Below are 19,633 nucleotides of genomic sequence, written 5' to 3' on the forward strand. Positions count from 1 at the left end.
CACCAAGCAGGGAGCCCGAAGCAGGGGCTTGCTCCCAGGACCCCGGGATCATGACCTGAGCCGAAGGCAGACCCTTCACGGGCTGAGCCACCCAGCCGCTCCCTGGTTCATTGTCACCAGTAGTTGTTACCATTTGGAAACCATGGATTTCTGAATTACATTAGGATTACATCCTAATGTTAAATAGAAACCAACACTTGAGGTGTTTTGTTTTGTTTCTTAGTAATCCATGACATTTTATTATCACTACATCTTGGATACTTATCCTGCATTTTTACCGAAAGGTACTCAAGTTTTGAAAATACCTAAATAATAAACACCAATCAAAATAGTTCTGCAGAGGGCGCCTGGGTGGCTCAGTTGGTTAAGCGACTGCCTTCGGCTCAGGTCATGATCCTGGAGTCCCGGGATCGAGTCCCGCATCGGGCTCCCTGCTTGGCGGGGAGTCTGCTTCTCCCTCTGACCCTCCTCCCTCTCATGCTCTCTGTCTCTCATTCTCTCTCTCACAAAAAAATAAAAAAAAAGATTTTATTTATTTATTTGAGAGAGAGAGAGAATGAGAGAGAGCACATGAGAGGGAGGAGGGACTCCAGGATCATGACCTGAGCCGAAGGCAGTCGCTTAACCAACTGAGCCACCCAGGTGCCCCTAAATAAATAAAATCTTAAAAAAAAAAAAATAGTTCTGCAGAGCAGCACCTCTTGCAGGCATATGCTGTGGTGATTGATGCAAAATGCTTAGCAGGATTTTCGATGTGTCCCGGATGGCTTTAATCATTAGTGTGAAAGAACTGCCTTAACCTCACAGAAAAGATCCAATTCAGGGTCAGGATCTTGAGGTGGCAATTCCAGAGTAGGGAGCAAAGGCACTTCACGGAGCCCCATGAGATCGACCAAGAGCAGCCTCTGCAAAGAGAAGCACCGAGACATGGGTACTGCTCTTGGCTGATGGCTTTAGCTGCCCCATTAGCCTGCCTTCAACGTCCAGGCCACACCAGGGCTAGGAGTAGATGTATGAAAAAGAATCTCACTGTGATGTTTCCTCTTTAAAATAGCATCTTGGCCACTACCTCCGCTGAGGACCTACCCATCTGCTCCTTGGGCTACTCAAAGCACCTGCAGGTGACTTGGCCGCCTTGCGTCCTCACTCACCATCAGCTCTCCATAGAGGTGTGTGCCCATGGCCAGATCCCCTGAAGGAATTTCGCCACATCTCTACACTTTTCTGTACTTTTGCTTAAAAACAATTCACGTGACCAATGGCGAACCTCTGCATCCTACTGGGGGAGTTGGCATGTCCTCTCAAGACTTTGCGGAGTTTGGGGGTTCATGGTCTTCTGCTCCAAGACATGCTCCAGAAGCAAGATAACCTGGTCTGAATGGAGTGAGGGTCCCAATGGGGCACAGACCAGAGCCTGGAGTCCTCCCCAACACTTCAATTTTTAAGGTTCTTTACTTTTTATCCATTAAAATTACTCTTCTTTCTGCCCATCTAAATCTAGAAATCTCTATCCAGGGACGCCTGGCTGGCTCAGCTGGTAGAGCATGCGACTCTCGATCCTGGGATCCATGAGTTCAAGCCCCACGTTGGGCGAGGAGATTACGTAAAGAAAAAAAAATGTCTATCCAAACTATTGTCAGGTCTATATTCAGTTAATACTCTCACCAAACTATCTGGCAATAATTCTTGCTGCTCAGCCTGACTTCTTTGTACTTGCTGAATATGGGATTGACACGACTAGCCCTCCACTTCTCGTGGTAACTTGCAAGACACACTCCCTGTATTAAAATGAGTTTTTATAATCTCAAATACTCTGCAATAGAACTCACATCCTAGGGGATAAAATGGGTTGGGATGGTTTTGGGTTTAAACATTTCATTTCCACTCTTAAAGGGTGTGTCTAAGCAATAGATGGTGAAACATAAAAGAGACACATCCACCATGGGCAGTATATAAATAGGACAATCAGCTAAGGACAAATACAGAATGTTAATATGAAGGGCTACTTCGTGAATAACAGTTGCATAGTCCAAAATGTTACCTAGGATGTTTGTGTCAAATTTGTAATATGTCTGCAAGCATTCTCAGTTTTTTAATTGTTCATGATAAGAATGATGTTTTATCCCTATCAAAATACCATCCACTTTTTTCAAAGAAATGGAACGAATAATCCTAAAATTTGTATGGAACCAGAAAAGACCCCGCATAGCCAGAGGAATGTTGAAAAAAAAAAAGCAAAGCTGGTGGCATCACAATTCCGGACTTCAAGCTCTATTACAAAGCTGTCATCATCAAGACAGTATGGTACTGGCACAAAAACAGGCACATAGATCAATGGAACAGAATAGAGAGCCCAGAAATGGACCCTCAACTCTATGGTCAACTAATCTTTGACAAAGCAGGAAAGAATGTCCAGTGGAAAAAAGACAGTCTCTTCAACAAATGGTGTTGGGAAAATTGGACAGCCACATGCAGAGGAATGAAACTGGACCATTTCCTTACACCACACACAAAAATAGACTCCAAATGGGTGAAAGACCTCAATGTGAGACAGGAGTCCATCAAAATCCTAAAGGAGAACACAGGCAGCAACCTCTTCGACCTCAGCCGAAGCAACTTCCTCCTAGAAACATCGCCAAAGGCAAGGGAAGCAAGGGCAAAAATGAACTATTGGGACTTCATCAAGATAAAAAGCTTTTGCAAAGCAAAGGAAACAGTCAAGAAAACCAAAAGACAACCGACAGAATGGGAGAAGATATTTGCAAATGACATATCAGATAAAGGGCTAGTATCCAAAATCTATAAAGAACTCATCAAACTCAACACCCAAAGAACAAAGAATCCAATCAAGAAATGGGCAGAAGACATGAACAGACATTTTTCCAAAGAAGACATCCAAATGGCCAACAGACACATGAAAAAGTGCTCAATATCGCTCAGCATCAGGGAAATCCAAATCAAAACCTCAATGAGATACCACCTCACACCAGTCAGAATGGCTAAAATTAACAAGTCAGGAAACGACAGATGTTGGCGGGGATGCGGAGAAAGGGGAACCCTCCTACACTGTTGATGGGAATGCAAGCTGGTGCAGCCACTCTGGAAAACTGTATGGAGGTTCCTCAAAAAGTTGAAAATAGAGCTACCATACAATCCAGCAATTGCACTACTGGGTATTTACCCCAAAGATACAAAAGTAGGGATCTGAAAGGGTACATGCACCCCGATGTTTATAGCAGCAATGTCCACAATAGCCAAACTGTGGAAAGAGCCAAGATGTCCATCAACAGATGAATGGATAAAGAAGATGTGGTATATATACACAATGGAATATTATGCAGCCATCAAAAGGAATGAGATCTTGCCATTTGCAATGACGTGGATGGAACTGGAGGGTATTATGTTGAGTGAAATAAGTCAAACAGAGAAAGACATGTATCATATGACCTCACTGATATGAGGAATTCTTTTTTTTTTTAAAGATTTTATTTATTTGAGAGAGAGAGAATGAGAGAGAGCACATGAGAGGGGGGAGGGGCAGAGGAGAAGCAGACTCCCTGCCGAGCAGGGAGCCCGATGCGGGACTCGATCCAGGGACTCCAGGATCATGACCTGAGCCGAAGGCAGTCGCCTAACCAACTGAGCCACCCAGGCGCCCGATATGAGGAATTCTTAATCGCAGGAAACAAACTGAGGGTTGCTGGAGTGGGGGGTGGGGTGGGAGGGATGGGGTGACTGGGTGATAGACACTGGGGAGGGTATGTGCTCTGGTAAGTGCTGTGAATTGTGCAAGACTGTTGAATCTCAGATCTGTACCTCTGAAACAAATAATGCAATATATGTTAAGAAAAAAAAAAAGAAGAAGGTAGCAGGAGGGGAAGAATGAAGGGGGGGAAATCGGAGGGGTAGACGAACCATGAGAGACGACGGACTCTGAAAAACAAACAGGGTTCTAGAAGGGAGGGGGGTGGGAGGATGGGTTAGCCTGGTGATGGGTATTGAGGAGGGCACATTCTGCATGGAGCACTGGGTGTTAGACGCAAACAATGAATCATGGAACACTACATCAAAAACTAATGATGTAATGTATGGTGATTAACATAAGAATAAAAAAATTTAAAAAAAAAAGAATGATGTTTTAGTCATAGGGATATTAAAAAAAAAACCAAACACTAAAAATAGCCCTAATCTCCACATTTTTAAAAACTACGTTTTCAAGTTTTGTTTATTTACTGTCTACAGCCCACGTGGGGGCTTGAATTCACGACCCCAAGATCAAGAATCATGCGCTCTTTCAACTGAGCCAGCCAGCATCCTTTAAGCTCTACATTCTTTTTTTTGTTTTGTTTTAAGATTTTATTTATTTGACAGAGGGAGAGTGTGTGCACAAGCAGGGGGAGAAGCAGACAGAGGGAGAAGGAGAAGCAGGCTCCGCACTAAGCAGGGAGCCCGATGTGGGGCTTGATCCCAGGACCCTGGGATCATGACCTGAGCCGAAGGCAGACGCTTAACCGCCTGAGCCACCCAGGCGCCCCTAAGCTCTCTATGTTCTTAATCACCTGCTAATGTAACTGCTCTGAGTTGCTGTGAAGTTAGCAAGACAGTGTTCTGTCTGAGGCAACAATGTCATCATAATTAGAGGAGTGAGTTAGTGAAGTTCTAGAAGAGAAGTCTCTCCCTACTGGCCGTGATGGCCTCAGGGAAAGACACTTGTCCTATCTTACCTAAGCTTGCCAACAGCTGTTGTGAGGAGAGTTCATATAAGCCTTCTAATAAGTGAGGACTTGAGGGTTCCGGGTTTGGGGGTTTTGTGTTCGGTTTTGTTTTGTTTGCCCTCCGGGAGTGACACACAGATGAGGACAAACATTTTGTGCTTCCCTTGGCATCTGTCTAGAAAGCTTGATGTTTCAGAGGGAAACAGTGGGTGGGCAGGGAAAGCAAGTCTGCCCTGAGCATAAAGCCGGTACTAAATTCCGAAGCTGTTGTTTGTGGCTGGTCAGAGACATATTTAGGCCACGGGCGGGCCTGGGGCAAATCATGGTGTACTGCCTTCTCCCTTAGTATCAGGTTAAAGGAACACTGCAAGCAAGATGTAAAAGACAGCATGCAGTTGGAGGTACAGATATTCAGGCCGGACTCCTGATCTTGGTGATACTTGGAGTTTTAATGGGTTCAGTATTAGATGAGCCTCAAACAATGCCGTAGCTCTCTGTCCTGCAGCTGGGGGGGTTCAAACATCATGGACACAACACATGAATAACGCTAAAACGAGTGTATTGAACTCACCAGATATCCTTCCTTCCTGCCTTCCTAATCTTCAGGTGTAATGAGGTTCATTTACCACGGTTTTCATTAAAGCAAGGGATGATCCCAAGACGTTACATTATGCCTTGGAAAGAAAACATGAAATTCAGGAATGTGAATCTGCAGGTATTTTCCTATAAATGTTCATAATAAAAAATTCATAGTTAAATAATATACTTTAATATACCTATGAATAAATATGTAACTATACAAAAGCTATTTTTAAATTTATATTTATTTTTTCCAGCTTTATTGGGAATAATAAATATATGTATTTAAAGTAGACAACATGATGACTTGATAACATACACACTGTAGAATAATTACCAGGATCAAGATAATTAACACATTCATCACCTCACAGTGTTAACTCATTTTTTCTTCTGATGAGCTTAAGGTCTACTCTCTGCAACTTTCGAGGATACAATACTGTATTATTAACTATTGTTACTAAGCTGAACATTAGATCTTCAGAACTTGGTCTTAATAATGAAAGTTTGTGCCCTTTGACCTATGTCTCCCCATTTCTCCCTCCTCTAGGCCCTGGTAACCACCATTCTATTGTCCGACAAAAACTATAAGCTATTTGATGTACTTTCACATAAACTTGCAAGGAACAGTTAAATAGCAACATCTATTCAAATATTTGAGGCCAAAGACAAACTTAAAATAGATACACCCAAAGCTTTCAGAACTCTCTGTCTACCTTTCTCCACATAATGGCAACTTGCAATTATGAATTAACTCAGGGGCGCCTGGGTGGCTCAGTCAGTTAAGTGTCTGCCTTCAGCTCAGGTCATGATCCCACTGGGATCATGCCCTGCATCAGGCTCCCTGCTCAGTGCAGATTTGTTTGGGAGTCTCTCTCCCTCTGCCCCTCCCCTTGCTCATGAGATCTCTCTCTCTAATACAATAAATAAAATCTTAAAAAAAAAAAAAAAAGAGTAAAATAGGAGCACCTGGGTGGCTCAGCTTGTTAAGCATCTGCCTTCAGCTCAAGTCATGATCCCAGGGTGCTGGGATCGAGCCCCGCATCGGGCTCCCTGCTCAGCCGGGATCCTGCTTCTCCCTCTCCCTCTGCTACTCCCCCTGCTTGTGTTCACTCACTCACTCTGTCAAATAAATAAATAAAATATTTTTTAAAAAAGTAGAATAGAATCTATTGTAATAGACTATAATAGGAGATTTCAAGTTAGGATTCCTAGAAAGAAAAGGGTTTGCATAAATTTGTAAGTTTCTAACAGCTAAGCAATTAAGCTTGAATAAGAATATACTTTACCGGGTGCCTGGGTGGCTCAGTTGGTTAAGCGACTGCCTTCGGCTCAGGTCATGATCCTGGAGTCCCGGGATCGAGTCCCGCATCGGGCTCCCTGCTCGGCAGGGAGTCTGCTTCTCCCTCTGACCCTCCTCCCTCTCATGCTCAAACTGTCTCTCATTCTCTCTGTCTCAAATAAATAAATAAAATCTTAAAAAAAAAAAAAAAGAATATACTTTACCAAGAGATAACATAATAAAATATGAATATATGATATATAAAATATATCAAAAATACAGCTTAATTATTTTTTTTACAAACTACAAACAATATAGTAAATGAAGCTGCCATTAGCCCTGAAATGATTATTTTGTATGTATTTTTATCTGATATTTTGGAAACAAATATAAAATGGAGGAAATCTAGACTCAACATATCAAATTTACCTGTATTAAGACTTCTCTGTGGTCTTAATATTGGACTGTATTTCTTTTTTTCTTATGATTTTTATTTATTTATTCATGAGAGACAGAGAGAGAGAGAGAGGCAGAGGGAGAAGCAGGCTCCCAAGGAGCAGGGAGCCCGATGCGGGACTCGATCCCAGGGCCCTGGGATCATGACCTGAGCCGAAGGCAGACGCTTAACCCTCTGAGCCACCCAGGCGCCCTGGACTGTATTTCTTATAATTCAGTGGCTTGTCAAGTCATTTTTCGTGTCGCAAATAGCTTGAGCATGGTGAAAATATTAGTGCTGACTTTATCTTTTCCATTTGCCAGAATTACGGGGTGTATAAACTTTGAGCTGAAGTCAACAACGAAAAGCTGTTTTGAATATGTCTTGACCTCCCTCTTGAGAGCTACAATCCAGCGTAATTTTCTCTTCACTGTTTCACTTGTGCAATTAAGTTGACAGCACTCCTGACAATTTAAAAAATAATATTAGTGACTGGTGTAGAGGAAATTCTCCCTGACAGAGTAAAAATGAAAATTAAGTGAGGGGCGCCTCCTTGGCGTCCGTCTTCAGCTCAGGTCATGATCCTGGGGTCCTGGGATCCTTGCTCAGCCGGGACCCTGCTTCTCCCTCTCCCTCTCCCTCTGCACCCCCCCCCCCACTCATGCACACGCACGCACGCACTTGCTCTCTCTTGCAAATAAATACAAACTCTTTTTTTAAAGATCTTATTTATTTATTTGAGAGAGAGAGGTGGGGAAGGACAGAGCAAGAGGGAGAAGCAGACTCCCCTCTAAGCAGGGAGCCCGACTCCGGGCTCCATCCCAGGACCCTGGGATCATGACCCGAGCTGAAGACAGACTGAGCCATGAAGGCGCCCCTAAATACAAACACTTAAAAAGAAAAAAAAAAAGAAAATTGAGAACTGAATGAAATGAATGTAGCCTGGGTGAATGCCAGCTATGTTTTCCTTCCTTCCATTTACCTTCACCATTTTTCCCGCTGGAGAGGATGTAACTATGCAACACCACAGTGAGAACACAGCCTAGTGGAGATGGGGCTGCACCCCAAGACCCCCCCAGAGTGCGATTCAGCGCAGAAGTAGATGCATAGGTAAGACAGTGGCTCAAGTGCCTGCTATTTTCTCCAGGCCTAGGGCCGCAGCAGAGTGAATATTGATCTCATACTTCGAAGTTGGCCAACGTCTTTTCATTCACATATAATGTTTTATTCAACACTCAAAGAATCCTTGACTAATACCCATTTCATATTTGAGAAAACCGAGTCTCACAGCGGGATAAGTGACTTGTACAAGGTCCCACAATCAGTGAAGGACTACATGATTAGTCAGCAGCCCACACCACTCTTCCTGGTGATCCAGACACGAGCTAGAGATCATCGCCTTAAAGAGAAAAAAAAAAAAAGGATGTTGGGGCACCTGGGTGGCTCAGTCATTTAAGCGTCTGCCTTCGGCTCAGGTCATGATCTCAGGGTCATGGGATCGAGCCCCACATCGGGCTCCCTGCTCAGCGGAGAGTCTGCATCTCCCTCTCCCTCTGCTCCTCCCCCTGCTTGTGCTCTTTCTCTTTCTCAAATAAATAATAAACAAAAATCTAAAAAAAAATAAAAATTAAAAAGGGATGTTATAGTGCTCTGTCCACTAGACCTTCCTTAATTTTTAAAAAAGATTTTATTTATTTATTAGAGAGAGTCCGCTCAGGGGATGGAGCACAGGGAGAGGGACAAGCAGACTCCGCGTTGCATTCTTGAGTGCAGAGCCCATCGCGGGGCTGAACCCCAAGACCCTGAGCTGAAAACCAGGAGTTGGGTGCTTAACTGACAGCCATCCAGGCACCCCTAGACCTTCCCTAGTTAGGAAAAACCATTGAGGAATCTCCATCCTCCTCTAATCAAGTGCTGTTTGGTGTGATTTACAGTGGGATCTTTTTCCCCCCCTTAGCACGCAGAAGCGTGTGGGATCCATGCTGGCCCTTTAGAAGACTCTCTGTTTTTGAATCACAGCGAAAGGCTTTGCCATGGGGAAGACCGGAAAGTTGTCTTGAAGAAAGGCCCCCCAGAAATAAAAATTGCCGATATGCCTCTGCATTCACCACTCTCCAGATACCAAAGCACTGTGATCTCCCACGGCTTCAGGAGGCGACTGGTCTGAGGCTGGAAGAATAAAGTGTCGCAGTATTTCAATCTCAATCTCTTTCTCTCGCCACAAATTTAAGCCCATTGTACCATTGTGTTTCCCCTACAGTTTCAACTTGTTTAAAGGCTACAAGTCAGTTGTACTCTTGATCCATTATACAAGTTTTTGAAAGCAAACGGGCTCTGAGAACATCGGAGTTGAAGAGGGTGGGGGGTGGGGCAAGGCAGACTCTCAGTGAAACTAATTTCATACCCAATAGTTAAGACTTTTAACTGATGGATCCCATCCAACCATCTATCCTCACTGTGTTCTTCTTTCCCTTCTCCTCACTCCTTTGCTGTTCATCATCCTCCAAAACTCTGGGTCAGAGGAGCCTCACTGAGAAAGAGTGGCAGGATGTGGAGTTATTTCTACTGCTTTTCTGCCTGCCCCAGCACCACCTTTCTGCCCCACCTCACCAACACACCTCCCCCCACCAAGGCCGTGGGTCCTGGCAATGATTTCACATGGTAATTTGAAGTGTTTGGCAGATACCTCTATGATACACCGCACGATTTCAGCTGGAGCGTATTTTTTTGTATTGGTTCAGTGTATCCAAGCACTGTATTCCTGCAGCAAAAAATGGATGAGTGTAATTTAACAACCTAAAAATGACCATATGCAAAATGGTGCACCACCTGGGAGGAGGGTGTAGTGGTTTCTCAAGCAATTAAACATAGAATTACGTTATGATCCAGGACTTCCCCTTCTAGGTATAGAATTGAAGGCGGAAGGGGGGGAGGGTGCAACTGGCTGGCTCAGGCGGTAGAACGTCCAGCTTCTGATCTCAGGGTTATTGTGGGTTCGAGTCCCACACTGGGTGTAGAGATTACTTTAAAAAAAATCTTAAAAAAAAAAAAGATCTGAAAGCAGGGACTCGAGCAGATATTTGTGTGTCAATGTTCCTAATAACATTTTCACAAGACCCAAGATGTAGAAACAACTCAAGTGTCCACCGACAGATGAATACATAAGCAAAATGCAGTATATGCATGCAATGGAATATTATTCAGCCATAAATTGCCCTGAAATTCTGATACATGCTGCAACATGGAGGAATCTTGAAAATATTGTGCTAAATTTGTCCACAAAAGGACAAAAATTGTATAATTCCTCTTAGATACCTAGAATAATCAAATTCCTAGGGAAAGAAAGAGTAATAGTTACCAAAAGCAGCAGAGGAGGGGAGAATAGGGTTTCTGTTTAATGGGTACAGGGTTTCAGTTTGAAATAAGAAAATTCTGGAGAAGTTGCAGGACAAGGTAAATGTACTTATAGCCACTGAATTGTACATTCAAAAAGGGTTAAAGTGAATTTTATGTCATGTATATTTTACCACAATTTTCTTAAAGATTCTTTTTATTTTTTAAGTAATTTCTACACCCAAATGGGGCTTGAACTCAAAACCCCAAGATCAAGAGTCGCCCGCTCTACTGACTGAGCCAGCCAGGCGTCCCTTACCACAGTTTAAAAAAGATCATAGTCGGTCTAAGCCATACTTCACCCAGCCAGGTGTTCATATATGATTACCACATGAAGGAAACTGTTATAAAAAAGGACAAAGATGTCCATCTGACATCAACTTAAAGATCACTAAAGTATAAATAAAGTAAAAAAAAAAAAGTGTATATATACAGGGTGTTAAAAATTATTAAGACAGTTTAGGTGATACAAACTTTATTTAACACTTTAAGTGGATTGCTTCTACTAGGAAAACTACAGAATGGAGTGGAAGGCAAGAAGCTTTTATAGGATAAAGAATAAGAAACAGGGACACCTGGGTGGCTCAGCCAGTTAAGCGTCTGCCTTCGGCTCAGGTCATGATCTCAGAATCCTGGGATCAAGTCCCACGTCGGGCTCCCTGCTCAGCAGGGAGTGTGCTTCTCCCTCTGCCCCTCCCCCTGCTTGTGCTCTCTCTCTCTCTCTCTCTCTCTCTGACAAATAAATAAAGTCTTAAAAAAAAAAAATAAGAAACAAGGGAGGAAGTACACAATCCATAGTTGGCTTGGGATATACTGCATTTCTGATCAGGCAGAGCATTTTCAGGGACCTGACAGTTATCTAAGCTTTGTTTTGCTGACATGACATCCTGGGCTGGAGCAGCTCCATCTTGGGCCTAGAAATCTCTGGGATTTCCAAGGTCAAAAAAGCCAATTGATGTGTTTTTCACACACCGAGAACATTGGTGATCATATTTGACTTTACTAGTTAGCTTCCTGACAAGCTGAGGGGCCGCCAAGTGCAGGTCTGGCAGAGAAAGGGAGTCTGGCTGAGAAGATGAGCAGGAGTTGGAATGTAGCCAGCAATCCACTCACCATGCTGTGTGCATCTCCGTGCATTAATGGGGGTCCTGGCAATATGGAGACCATATAAAAGTATTCATTGAAACTCCTCTGGCTTTTACATGATTTACCAAGAGAAGCCTGGCTATCAGAATACATCTTTTTCTTCTTTTTTTTTTTAAGATTTTATTTATTTATTTGACAGAGAGAGACACAGCGAGAGAGGGAACACAAGCAGGGGGAGTGGGAGAGGGAGAAGCAGGCTTCCCGCAGAGCAGGGAGCCCGATGCGGGGCTCGATCCCAGGACCCTGGGATCATGACCTGGGCCGAAGGCAGACGCTTAACGACTGAGCCACCCAGGCGCCCCATCTTTTTCTTCTTTTAAGAATATGGAAAGGGGCAACTGGGTGGCTCAGTTGGTTAAGCGTCTGACTCTTGAGCTCAGCTCAGGTCTTGATATCAGGGTCATGAGTTCAACCCCATGTCAGGCTCCATGCCCAGTGGAGCCTACTTAAAAAAAAAAAAAAAAAAGAATATGGAGAAATAGGTGTGATAAAACACTGAATGAAAAATCAGGGGTGCCTGGGTGGCTCAGTCATTAAGCATCTGCCTTCAGCTCAGGTCATGATCCCAGGGTCCTGGGATCGAGCCCTACATCGGGCTCCCTGCTCCGCGGGAAACCTGCTTCTCCCTCTCCCACTCCCCCTGCTTGTGTTCCCTCTCTCGCTGTCTCTCTCTCTCTGTCAAATAAAAAAAAAAAAAATCTTATTAAAAAAAAAGAAAAGAAAAATCAGGATTTATGCAGTTTTGTGGACAAAAAAGAATATATGTCACCAGAAAACAATGCAGAAAGCCATGCACCAGAATATTTATATAGTATAATTTCTGGATGGTAGAGTTATGAATGATTCTTATATCCTGTATCTTTATAAATTATCTACAGTAAATATGTATTTTATCATCAGAAAAGAAAGAACACTTCCACTCCTGTACACACTGCTCCCTATGTGTGGGATCATCCCTCTCTCTGTTCTGCTTGTCAGAGTTCAGCCCCAAAGTCAATGTCAACTCTTAGACGAAACCTGTTTCGTGTTTCATCTTGCCGCCTTCACTTTCCCCACGTTGGTTCTCCGCCTAAGACTTCTGCTTCTTGACCAGAAGAGGTCTCTGTTGCATTGCTAAAGAAAAACAAATTTTTTTAAAAAAATGTTTATTTAATGAATGAAAACTGTCTTTGCTGTTGGAGAGATTATAATATTATAGAAGTCGAGAGAAAAATTCTTCAGTGCCTCCATAACTAAAAAATTTCCAAACTATTTTATCAACAAAGGGTAGCTTGAACCCTGAGGATTAACTCCATTAGTACCTAGCTCTTTGTAGAGTCACAGAAGAATTTTATTTCATCTGTAAAAAATTGAAAGTAGAAAAAGAGAGAACAAGGGAGTACGCATTTAAACAGGAAATCGTATGTTTTCTAGGGACTAATTAAAAACCATCAGGGAAGTGCTTCGGAGGGTATGGGCTTTATAGTTAGGCTGACCTGGGCCAAATTCTGACTCTGGTACTTACTGTGTGGCTTGAAGTGAGCTAATGGGGCTAGTGATAGTTATTCAGAGGGTTGTTGTAAATAGTCTATCAGATTACCTGTAAAGTCCTTAGCATGACGCAAAATACCACTTATATATTTTTCTTAGGCCTATGGATGGGCATATGGGTTAGATTGCCAGTTATATTTTATTTATTTTATTTTTATTTTTTTAATGATTTTATTTATTTTTTTGACAGAGAGAGACATAGCGAGAGCAGGAACACAAGCAGGGGGAGTGGGAGAGGGAGAAGCAGGCTTCCCGCAGAGCAGGGAGCCCGATGTGGGGCTCAATCCCAGGACCCTGGGACCATGACCTGAGCCTGAGCCGAAGGCAGATGCTTAACGACTGAGCCACCCAGGCGCCTGCCAGTTACATTTTAGCAACTATGGCTGATTTAGTTGCAAAGTAGCTTTTTCTGGGAGGAAGAATATAGTGAATTCAGGAAGTAGAAATTCCCTGAAAAGGAGAACAGGAACATTTTCCTTTTCTTCCCCCCGACCCCCGGCCAAGAAGAGGAACATATTTCACATGCCATTTTGGCTTCAAATATTCTCGCCTCAGAGAAAACCAAAAAATTCACACCTCTAATCTCTTTTGCAGGCTAAGCTGGAATTCCTACTCCAAGCTGCATGTTTCAAATAATTGTCTCACCGAGAGTCTCAGATTCATCAGAGGAGCTTCTCATCTTCCCTGCTCTTTTATTCTTGGACCTACTTTTTTCTCCCAGCCTTGCCTATTTCTGAAATTAGCTAATATTGATAAATACCATCAATAAATAATACACCCATATTCTCAGTTTTCTGGGTCTCAGAAATCACTTTAGAGTCCTGCTCCCCTCCCCGACCAAACCGTTCAGTCTCTTCTGTCCTTGTAGGTGGAGAGTGGTGTACACATGGCTATCCCCTCTTTCTTTCCCAGGGAGGATCTACTCTCCTCCTCGCACCAAGTGACTTGCAATAACCTCCTCACATGTTCCCTGTCCTCTCTCTCACCTTCCCCGTAAGCATGTGAGGACAGCTCAGGTGGTCCTGCAAGCTGCTACTAGTCATTTTGCTAATGCCCTCTGTGATTCCTTCATGCTCCTGCTCAAAAATCATTCATGGAAAGTTCTGGAGCTGGCTGGTGGTGATGGCTGCACAGCAGTGTGAATGTACTCAATGTCACTGGACCTATACACTTTATTTTATTTATTTATTTATTTATTTATTTATTTATTTATTTATTTGAGAGAGAGAGAGAGAAACAACATGAGAGGGGAGAGGGCCACAGGGAGAAGCAGGCTCCCTGCTGAGCCAGGAACCCAATGTGGGACTCGATCCCGGGACTCCAGGATCATGACCTGAGCCAAAGGCAGTTGCCCAACCAACTGAGCCACCCAGGCACCCTGGACCTACACCACTTTAAAAGGGTTGAAATGGGGGTCACCTGGGTGGCTCAGTCGTTAAGCGTCTGCCTTCGGCTCAGGTCATGATCCCAGGGTCCTGGGATCGAGCCCCGCATCGGGCTCCCTGCTCGGCGGGAAGCCTGCTTCTCCCTCTCCCACTCCCCCTGCTTGTGTTCCCTCTCTTTCAAAAAAAAAAAAAAGGGTTGAAATGGTAAGCTTTCTGATATGTCTACTTGACCACACACACACACACACACACACACACACACACTCATAAAACCATTAATGATTTGAACACCAGAGCATGATGTTATATAAGGACCAGCACCATCCAAGCCCGGTCATTTTAATGGGTAGAGTGTCTGGCATCCAGGACAGTGAAAGGAGCGATGGTGGTTATCTTATTGCCCATGACACATGCACTACCACCCCACACGCTTGTATTCACTGTCCTTTCTCTGAGGTCGCTTCCCTCCACCGTTGCTGGGAATGGTCTGTGCTTTGTCCTGGGTATAGCCTCTCCCCGTCCCCACCCTATCTAGTATAACCATGTACTGATCTATCCATTCAAAGTCCAGCTCAACTGTATTTTGTCCATGAAGCCTTCACTCTTATAACTCTCCCTTGCTCTGGGCTTCCATGGCTCTTTATATTACTATTCTGCCTGCATAAATGTCCTGAAGGATGGAGACCAATCCTTAATCCTCCTGGTATTTCCCCTTGCTTTTACTTTAGTGCTTTGCACAGAGCAGACTTTCAGTGAATGTTTATTGAATGGCTGAAGTGAGAGACCTAAGGAGGCCCTGAAAGGGTACCTTGGATCTTGGGAGAGCCTTGCATCACACCTGACTCTAAGGCCCCCAACCCCCACCCCCATCCCCACCAGTATTCAAAGGGCTTTATGTGCTTTCATGCAACACATTTTATTTTGCCCCTTTTTTGGGAATATGAGTTTTCCTGCTTCATTTCATTAATCATTAAATTCCAAATTATGAAATTGCATGTTAATTGTGGGGCCAAAATGTAATGGATTCACAGTCCATCTTCCTTAGATTCCCATAACAACCTGTAGCAAAGGAATATTCTGTATCTCTAACTCGATATATATATTGGGTGCCCTGGCAGTGTTTTGCTGTTGGGTGGTCTAAGGACATAATTTTTAAGATAATCAATTAATCTTGATAAAACTGTACATGGGTATGCACCATTATCTTTTGAGTAAGTTGTTGCTAAGCAAAAATTTACCTTCCAGGAAAGTAACCTTGGAAGAATGTGTGGTTGTCCTTGATATAACTTCGCCTGCAGCATTGCCAGAAGTTAATATTATGTCAACATCTCCATTATAAAGATATAACTTTGTTGTCAATGATTTGTCTGGGTTAACAGTGGACTCTGGACTTCCTAACCATAGCGGAAAAGAAAGTTTTTTTTTTAAGAGAGGGAGTTGGGGGAGGGGCAGAGGGAGTGGAAGAGAGAGAATCCTAAGCAGGCTCCATGCCCAGCACGGAACCTGACGGGGGCTCAATGTGGGGCTCAATGTGGGGCTCGATCTCACCACCCTGAGATCCTGACCTGAGCTGAAATCAAGAGTTGGATGCTTAACCGACTGAGCTACCCAGGTGCTCCTAAAAGGCCATTTTTACATGAGGAAAAAATTTAACTCTTAAATAGTAGAAAACAAAACCACAAGACCAAGAGCCTCAGTTCACTTTATTTTTCTTGTATAAAACTATGTGGTGGCCACCGCTGGAGCCTGGGTCCTCTGCACGGAGACTCTGGTGTGGGTCTTTACAAGATGGTCAGTAAATCCCTGATAGGGAGACTTGGTGAACACCGTCTCTTTCCAGAGGTCAGGGGTGAGCTAGGCGTAGGTCTTGGAGATGGCATCCAAAGTAGCCTTGGCAAAGTCGTCCCTGGCTGAGATGTAGAGTTGTCAATACCAGCCATCCTCAGGAGCTTCTTGGGCACAGGGGCTGAGACCATGTCCGTGCCTCTGGGGGCAGCACAGAGCGTGGGGCTTGCTGATCTTGTTCCCCCAGTAGCCTCCCCACACAGGGCGATGGCAAGCTCGACCAGGGTGGCAGTGGCTATCTCCCTGGAGCACTTGACATCCAGACCGACGTGTCCATGGTAATCTCTGATGACAACAAATGCTCTGAACCTGGTCTGCTGGCCGGCATGGGTCTGCTTTTGCACAGGCATGATCTTCAAAACCTCCTCCTTGAGGGACGCCCCCAGGAAGAAGTCAATGATCTCAGATGGCTTGACGGGCAGGGAGCAGAGATAGAGCTCCTCCAGGGACTTGATCTTCCTGTCCTTGGCCAGGCGGCCCAGCTTGGTGACAGGGATTCACTCCTCGTCCTCGGCCTTGTCTCCGAAAGCTCTGTGGCCTTGCCCAAGCCCCGACCACCAGCCCTCCTGCAGCACGCGGGGCCATCTGCCACCTGCTGTTCTCTCGGATGAAGCAGCACAAGACAAAGAACTTTCTTTGAGGACTGGACTTTTTGTCTAATATAAATGTGAATTCTCTGTTTCAGAAAATGGCATTCTTCTCACAAAGACCTTAAAATATTCCAACCAATTATCACACTTTAAATCTGTAATTTCTTTTTTTTTTTTTAAGGATTAATTACAAGTGAGCTAGACTTGCTTTTTTCACAGACCTTTGCTTTACGCTTAATGACTGGAGACTGGGAGCCCACGTTGGCAAGTTAGCGTATATGAATAGCAGGAAGATTAAATGTGGTTGCTGTCTTTAATTCGGGCTCTTGGTTTCGTTCATACACTCTTGTTTTTGTTCATCAAACGTTTCTTGAGCCTACATTAGGCTGCCAGGTACTTAATTTGGGGGATAAATGTCAAGTTGCTGGCTGATTTCTATAAGAAATTTTATTCTGCCATGGTTCCTAAAATTTAGCATTCCTCAGAATTGCCTGGAAATTCTATTAAAGCGCAGATTTATGGGCCCCACATCCAGAGATTCTGATTCAGACGATCTGAGATGGGGCCCACGAATTTGCGTTTCTAACAAGCTTCCCGGTGAGGCTTATGTTGCGTGGACCACGCTCTAAATAACACTGCATCTTTGTAGAAAGGGCTGCTATGCAAGAAGCCTGCTATAGCCAGTCCGTCCTTCAACATGCTAGTTGGTCCAAAGGTAATCAAAGCCACCGTCCACACAGCTGAAACAGACTTAGAGAATCTGGATTACGGGTAAATGACGTTCACTCCCTACAAGCAGGGATGATGCTTCTGCTATCACTAGTTCAGGCTGTTCACTGTCAGGGCCCATTCTGATGGATGGGTGTTAGTGCTATACAGTGTGTTAATGAGTCTTTACCATCCCTTCCTAAAGCCTTCAGACCTATCTTTTGAAAACAGAATGTACTAACAACAGTGAGAGAAGAGCCATTCTGCACCACCAAATATGGAGTGCTGAGTCTTCAGTGCTGGACTAGAAACTGGTCGTGGAGAGTATATTTTGGGGCAAACAGAGACAACTTTGACTTGAAGAACGTGGAGTGAGCAAAGATTGCTTAAACTGGATATAAAAGCACTAACCATAAAGGAACGATTGAAATGTTGGACTTCATTAAAATTAAAAACTTATTTTCATCATAAGACTCCATTAAGAGAGTGGACAAGGAAAGAGTCACAGATTGGTAGAAGATGAAATACATAAATCTGAAGACTTCCATTCAGAATATATAAAGAGCTTCTTCAAATCAATAAGAAAAAGATGAGGGTAGGGAAGGAAATTTTTAACTTTTTTCACACATCTTCCCAGGATTTTCTTCTGGACCCATGTAAATTAGACTGACAAAGGACTGATTAACAAGAGAAAAACAAACAGAAGTTTATTAACACATGCTTTATGCATACAAATGGGAGTACCCGGTGATGAGTAACTCAAAACAGTTAGAACTTGGATCTTACAGCATCTTAACGGAAGAACAATAATAATAATTTTGTACAGAATTGACAAAACAAATAAAAGGACTTAGAACTTATACAAGTTGCAGATTGGGGGAGAGAATATATGGAGAAATCAGTGGTAGATAAAGGCTAGTTTAAGCAAGGTTTGTTCTAGAGATTCTTCTGCGCTGATAAGCGTGTAGAGATGTCTCTGATGATCAGCTTCTGTCCCCTGGTAGAGAGGAGAGATGGGGACACCTCTCCAAATGGATTTCCTGTTTTAGGCAAGTGGAAGGAAGGTGGAGAGCTTTTCCTGTATTCACATCTTCTCAATTGCCTTTAGCTCAAAATAATCCTTATGCCAAAGTGACGTATTTGGGGATGGCATATTCTGCTACCCTTAATTAGCGATTCAATTTTAAAAATGAACAAAAGACAAACAGGTGTTAAACAAAAGGGAGTCCTCTCTGCTCTCTGGCAGCATGAGGAGAAAGTATGCTGTTTATTCTCTACAGACTTCTCGTCTCCTCTGGCAAGGTTGGGCAAATACACACACACACACACACACACACACACTCTCTCTCTCTTTCTTTCTCTCTCTCTCTCTCTTCTGTTAATACGTTTATATTTTGACATTATCTCAGACTCACAAGAATTTGTAAAAACAGTACAGAGAGTTCTCATGCACTCTTCACTCAGCTTTCACAATGATAATATCTTACATAACCATAGTAATTGGTCAAAACCAGGAAACTGATTTTGTTAAAACACTATTAATTTAGGTATGGAGATACAGAATTTATTAGGATTTCACCACTTTTTACATGCACTCCTTTTGGGAGGGGACAAGGAGGAGTATAGAGTTCTGTGAAATCAATTAACCATCATGACCATCAGCATGCAGAACTGTTCCATCACCACAAAGAAACTCTCTCATGTCACCTCTTGATAGTTGCACCTTTCCCCTGGATCCACTACTACTGGTCCATGTCCCAACATTATAATTTTGTCACTTTACGAATGTCATAGTAATAGAATCCTATAGTTTGCAACCCTTTGACTTTGGCTTTTCTGAGTGTAATGCCATTGAGATCCAACCAATTCATTGCATGTATCAGTAGTTTATGGCTCTTTATTGCTGAGTGCTTGTCCAGCATATGGACGCACCACAATTTCTTTATCCATTCCTCCACTAACGGTCCTTTGGCTTGCATGAAGAGTCCCCAGGACCACCTCCAAGTTCGGTAATTCATTAGGAA

General features: G+C 43.4%; 2 protein-coding genes and 1 pseudogene across 3 annotated transcripts in view; 2 read left to right on the plus strand and 1 right to left on the minus strand.

The window, feature by feature from the left end:
- Positions 1-19,633, plus strand: part of PHAX (phosphorylated adaptor for RNA export) — a 57,472-nt gene that overhangs the window by 16,374 nt on the left and 21,465 nt on the right. The window contains exon 5 of one of the 2 annotated variants that reach the window (XM_054511304.2): positions 13,676-13,870. The exons of the other annotated variant lie outside the window; for it this stretch is intronic. Within the exon in view, the coding sequence (XP_054367279.1) occupies positions 13,676-13,717 (42 nt within the window). The 3' untranslated portion in view covers positions 13,718-13,870. Of the gene's footprint in view, positions 1-13,675; positions 13,871-19,633 lie in introns of those variants that run through there. 2 annotated transcript variants of the gene reach the window in all.
- Positions 3,766-11,633, plus strand: SPMIP10 (sperm microtubule inner protein 10). Its single transcript, XM_054511306.2, has 3 exons — positions 3,766-4,776; positions 5,322-5,430; positions 8,970-11,633. Exons 1-3 carry the CDS (start codon positions 4,691-4,693, stop codon positions 9,177-9,179), a joined length of 405 nt encoding a protein of 134 aa, XP_054367281.1. The 5' UTR covers positions 3,766-4,690; the 3' UTR covers positions 9,180-11,633.
- Positions 16,189-17,751, minus strand: LOC123854089 (small ribosomal subunit protein uS5-like; annotated as a pseudogene).

The sequence above is a fragment of the Mirounga angustirostris genome, unplaced genomic scaffold (genome assembly GCF_029215605.1).
Source record: "Mirounga angustirostris isolate CCGP_5_RB_7025 unplaced genomic scaffold, mMirAng1.0.hap1 SCAF_7, whole genome shotgun sequence".
NCBI lineage: Eukaryota > Metazoa > Chordata > Mammalia > Carnivora > Phocidae > Mirounga > Mirounga angustirostris.

Bases quoted from the DNA above. Each gene is read 5' to 3' on its own strand.
- SPMIP10 (XM_054511306.2), top strand. From the start codon at position 4,691: ATGGCCTCAGGGAAAGACACTTGTCCTATCTTACCTAAGCTTGCCAAC. The intron at 4,777-5,321 runs GTGAGGACTTGA...CCTAATCTTCAG, and splicing joins TCATATAAGCCTTCTAATAA to GTGTAATGAGGTTCATTTAC. The intron at 5,431-8,969 runs GTATTTTCCTAT...TCCCCCCCTTAG, and splicing joins TCAGGAATGTGAATCTGCAG to CACGCAGAAGCGTGTGGGAT.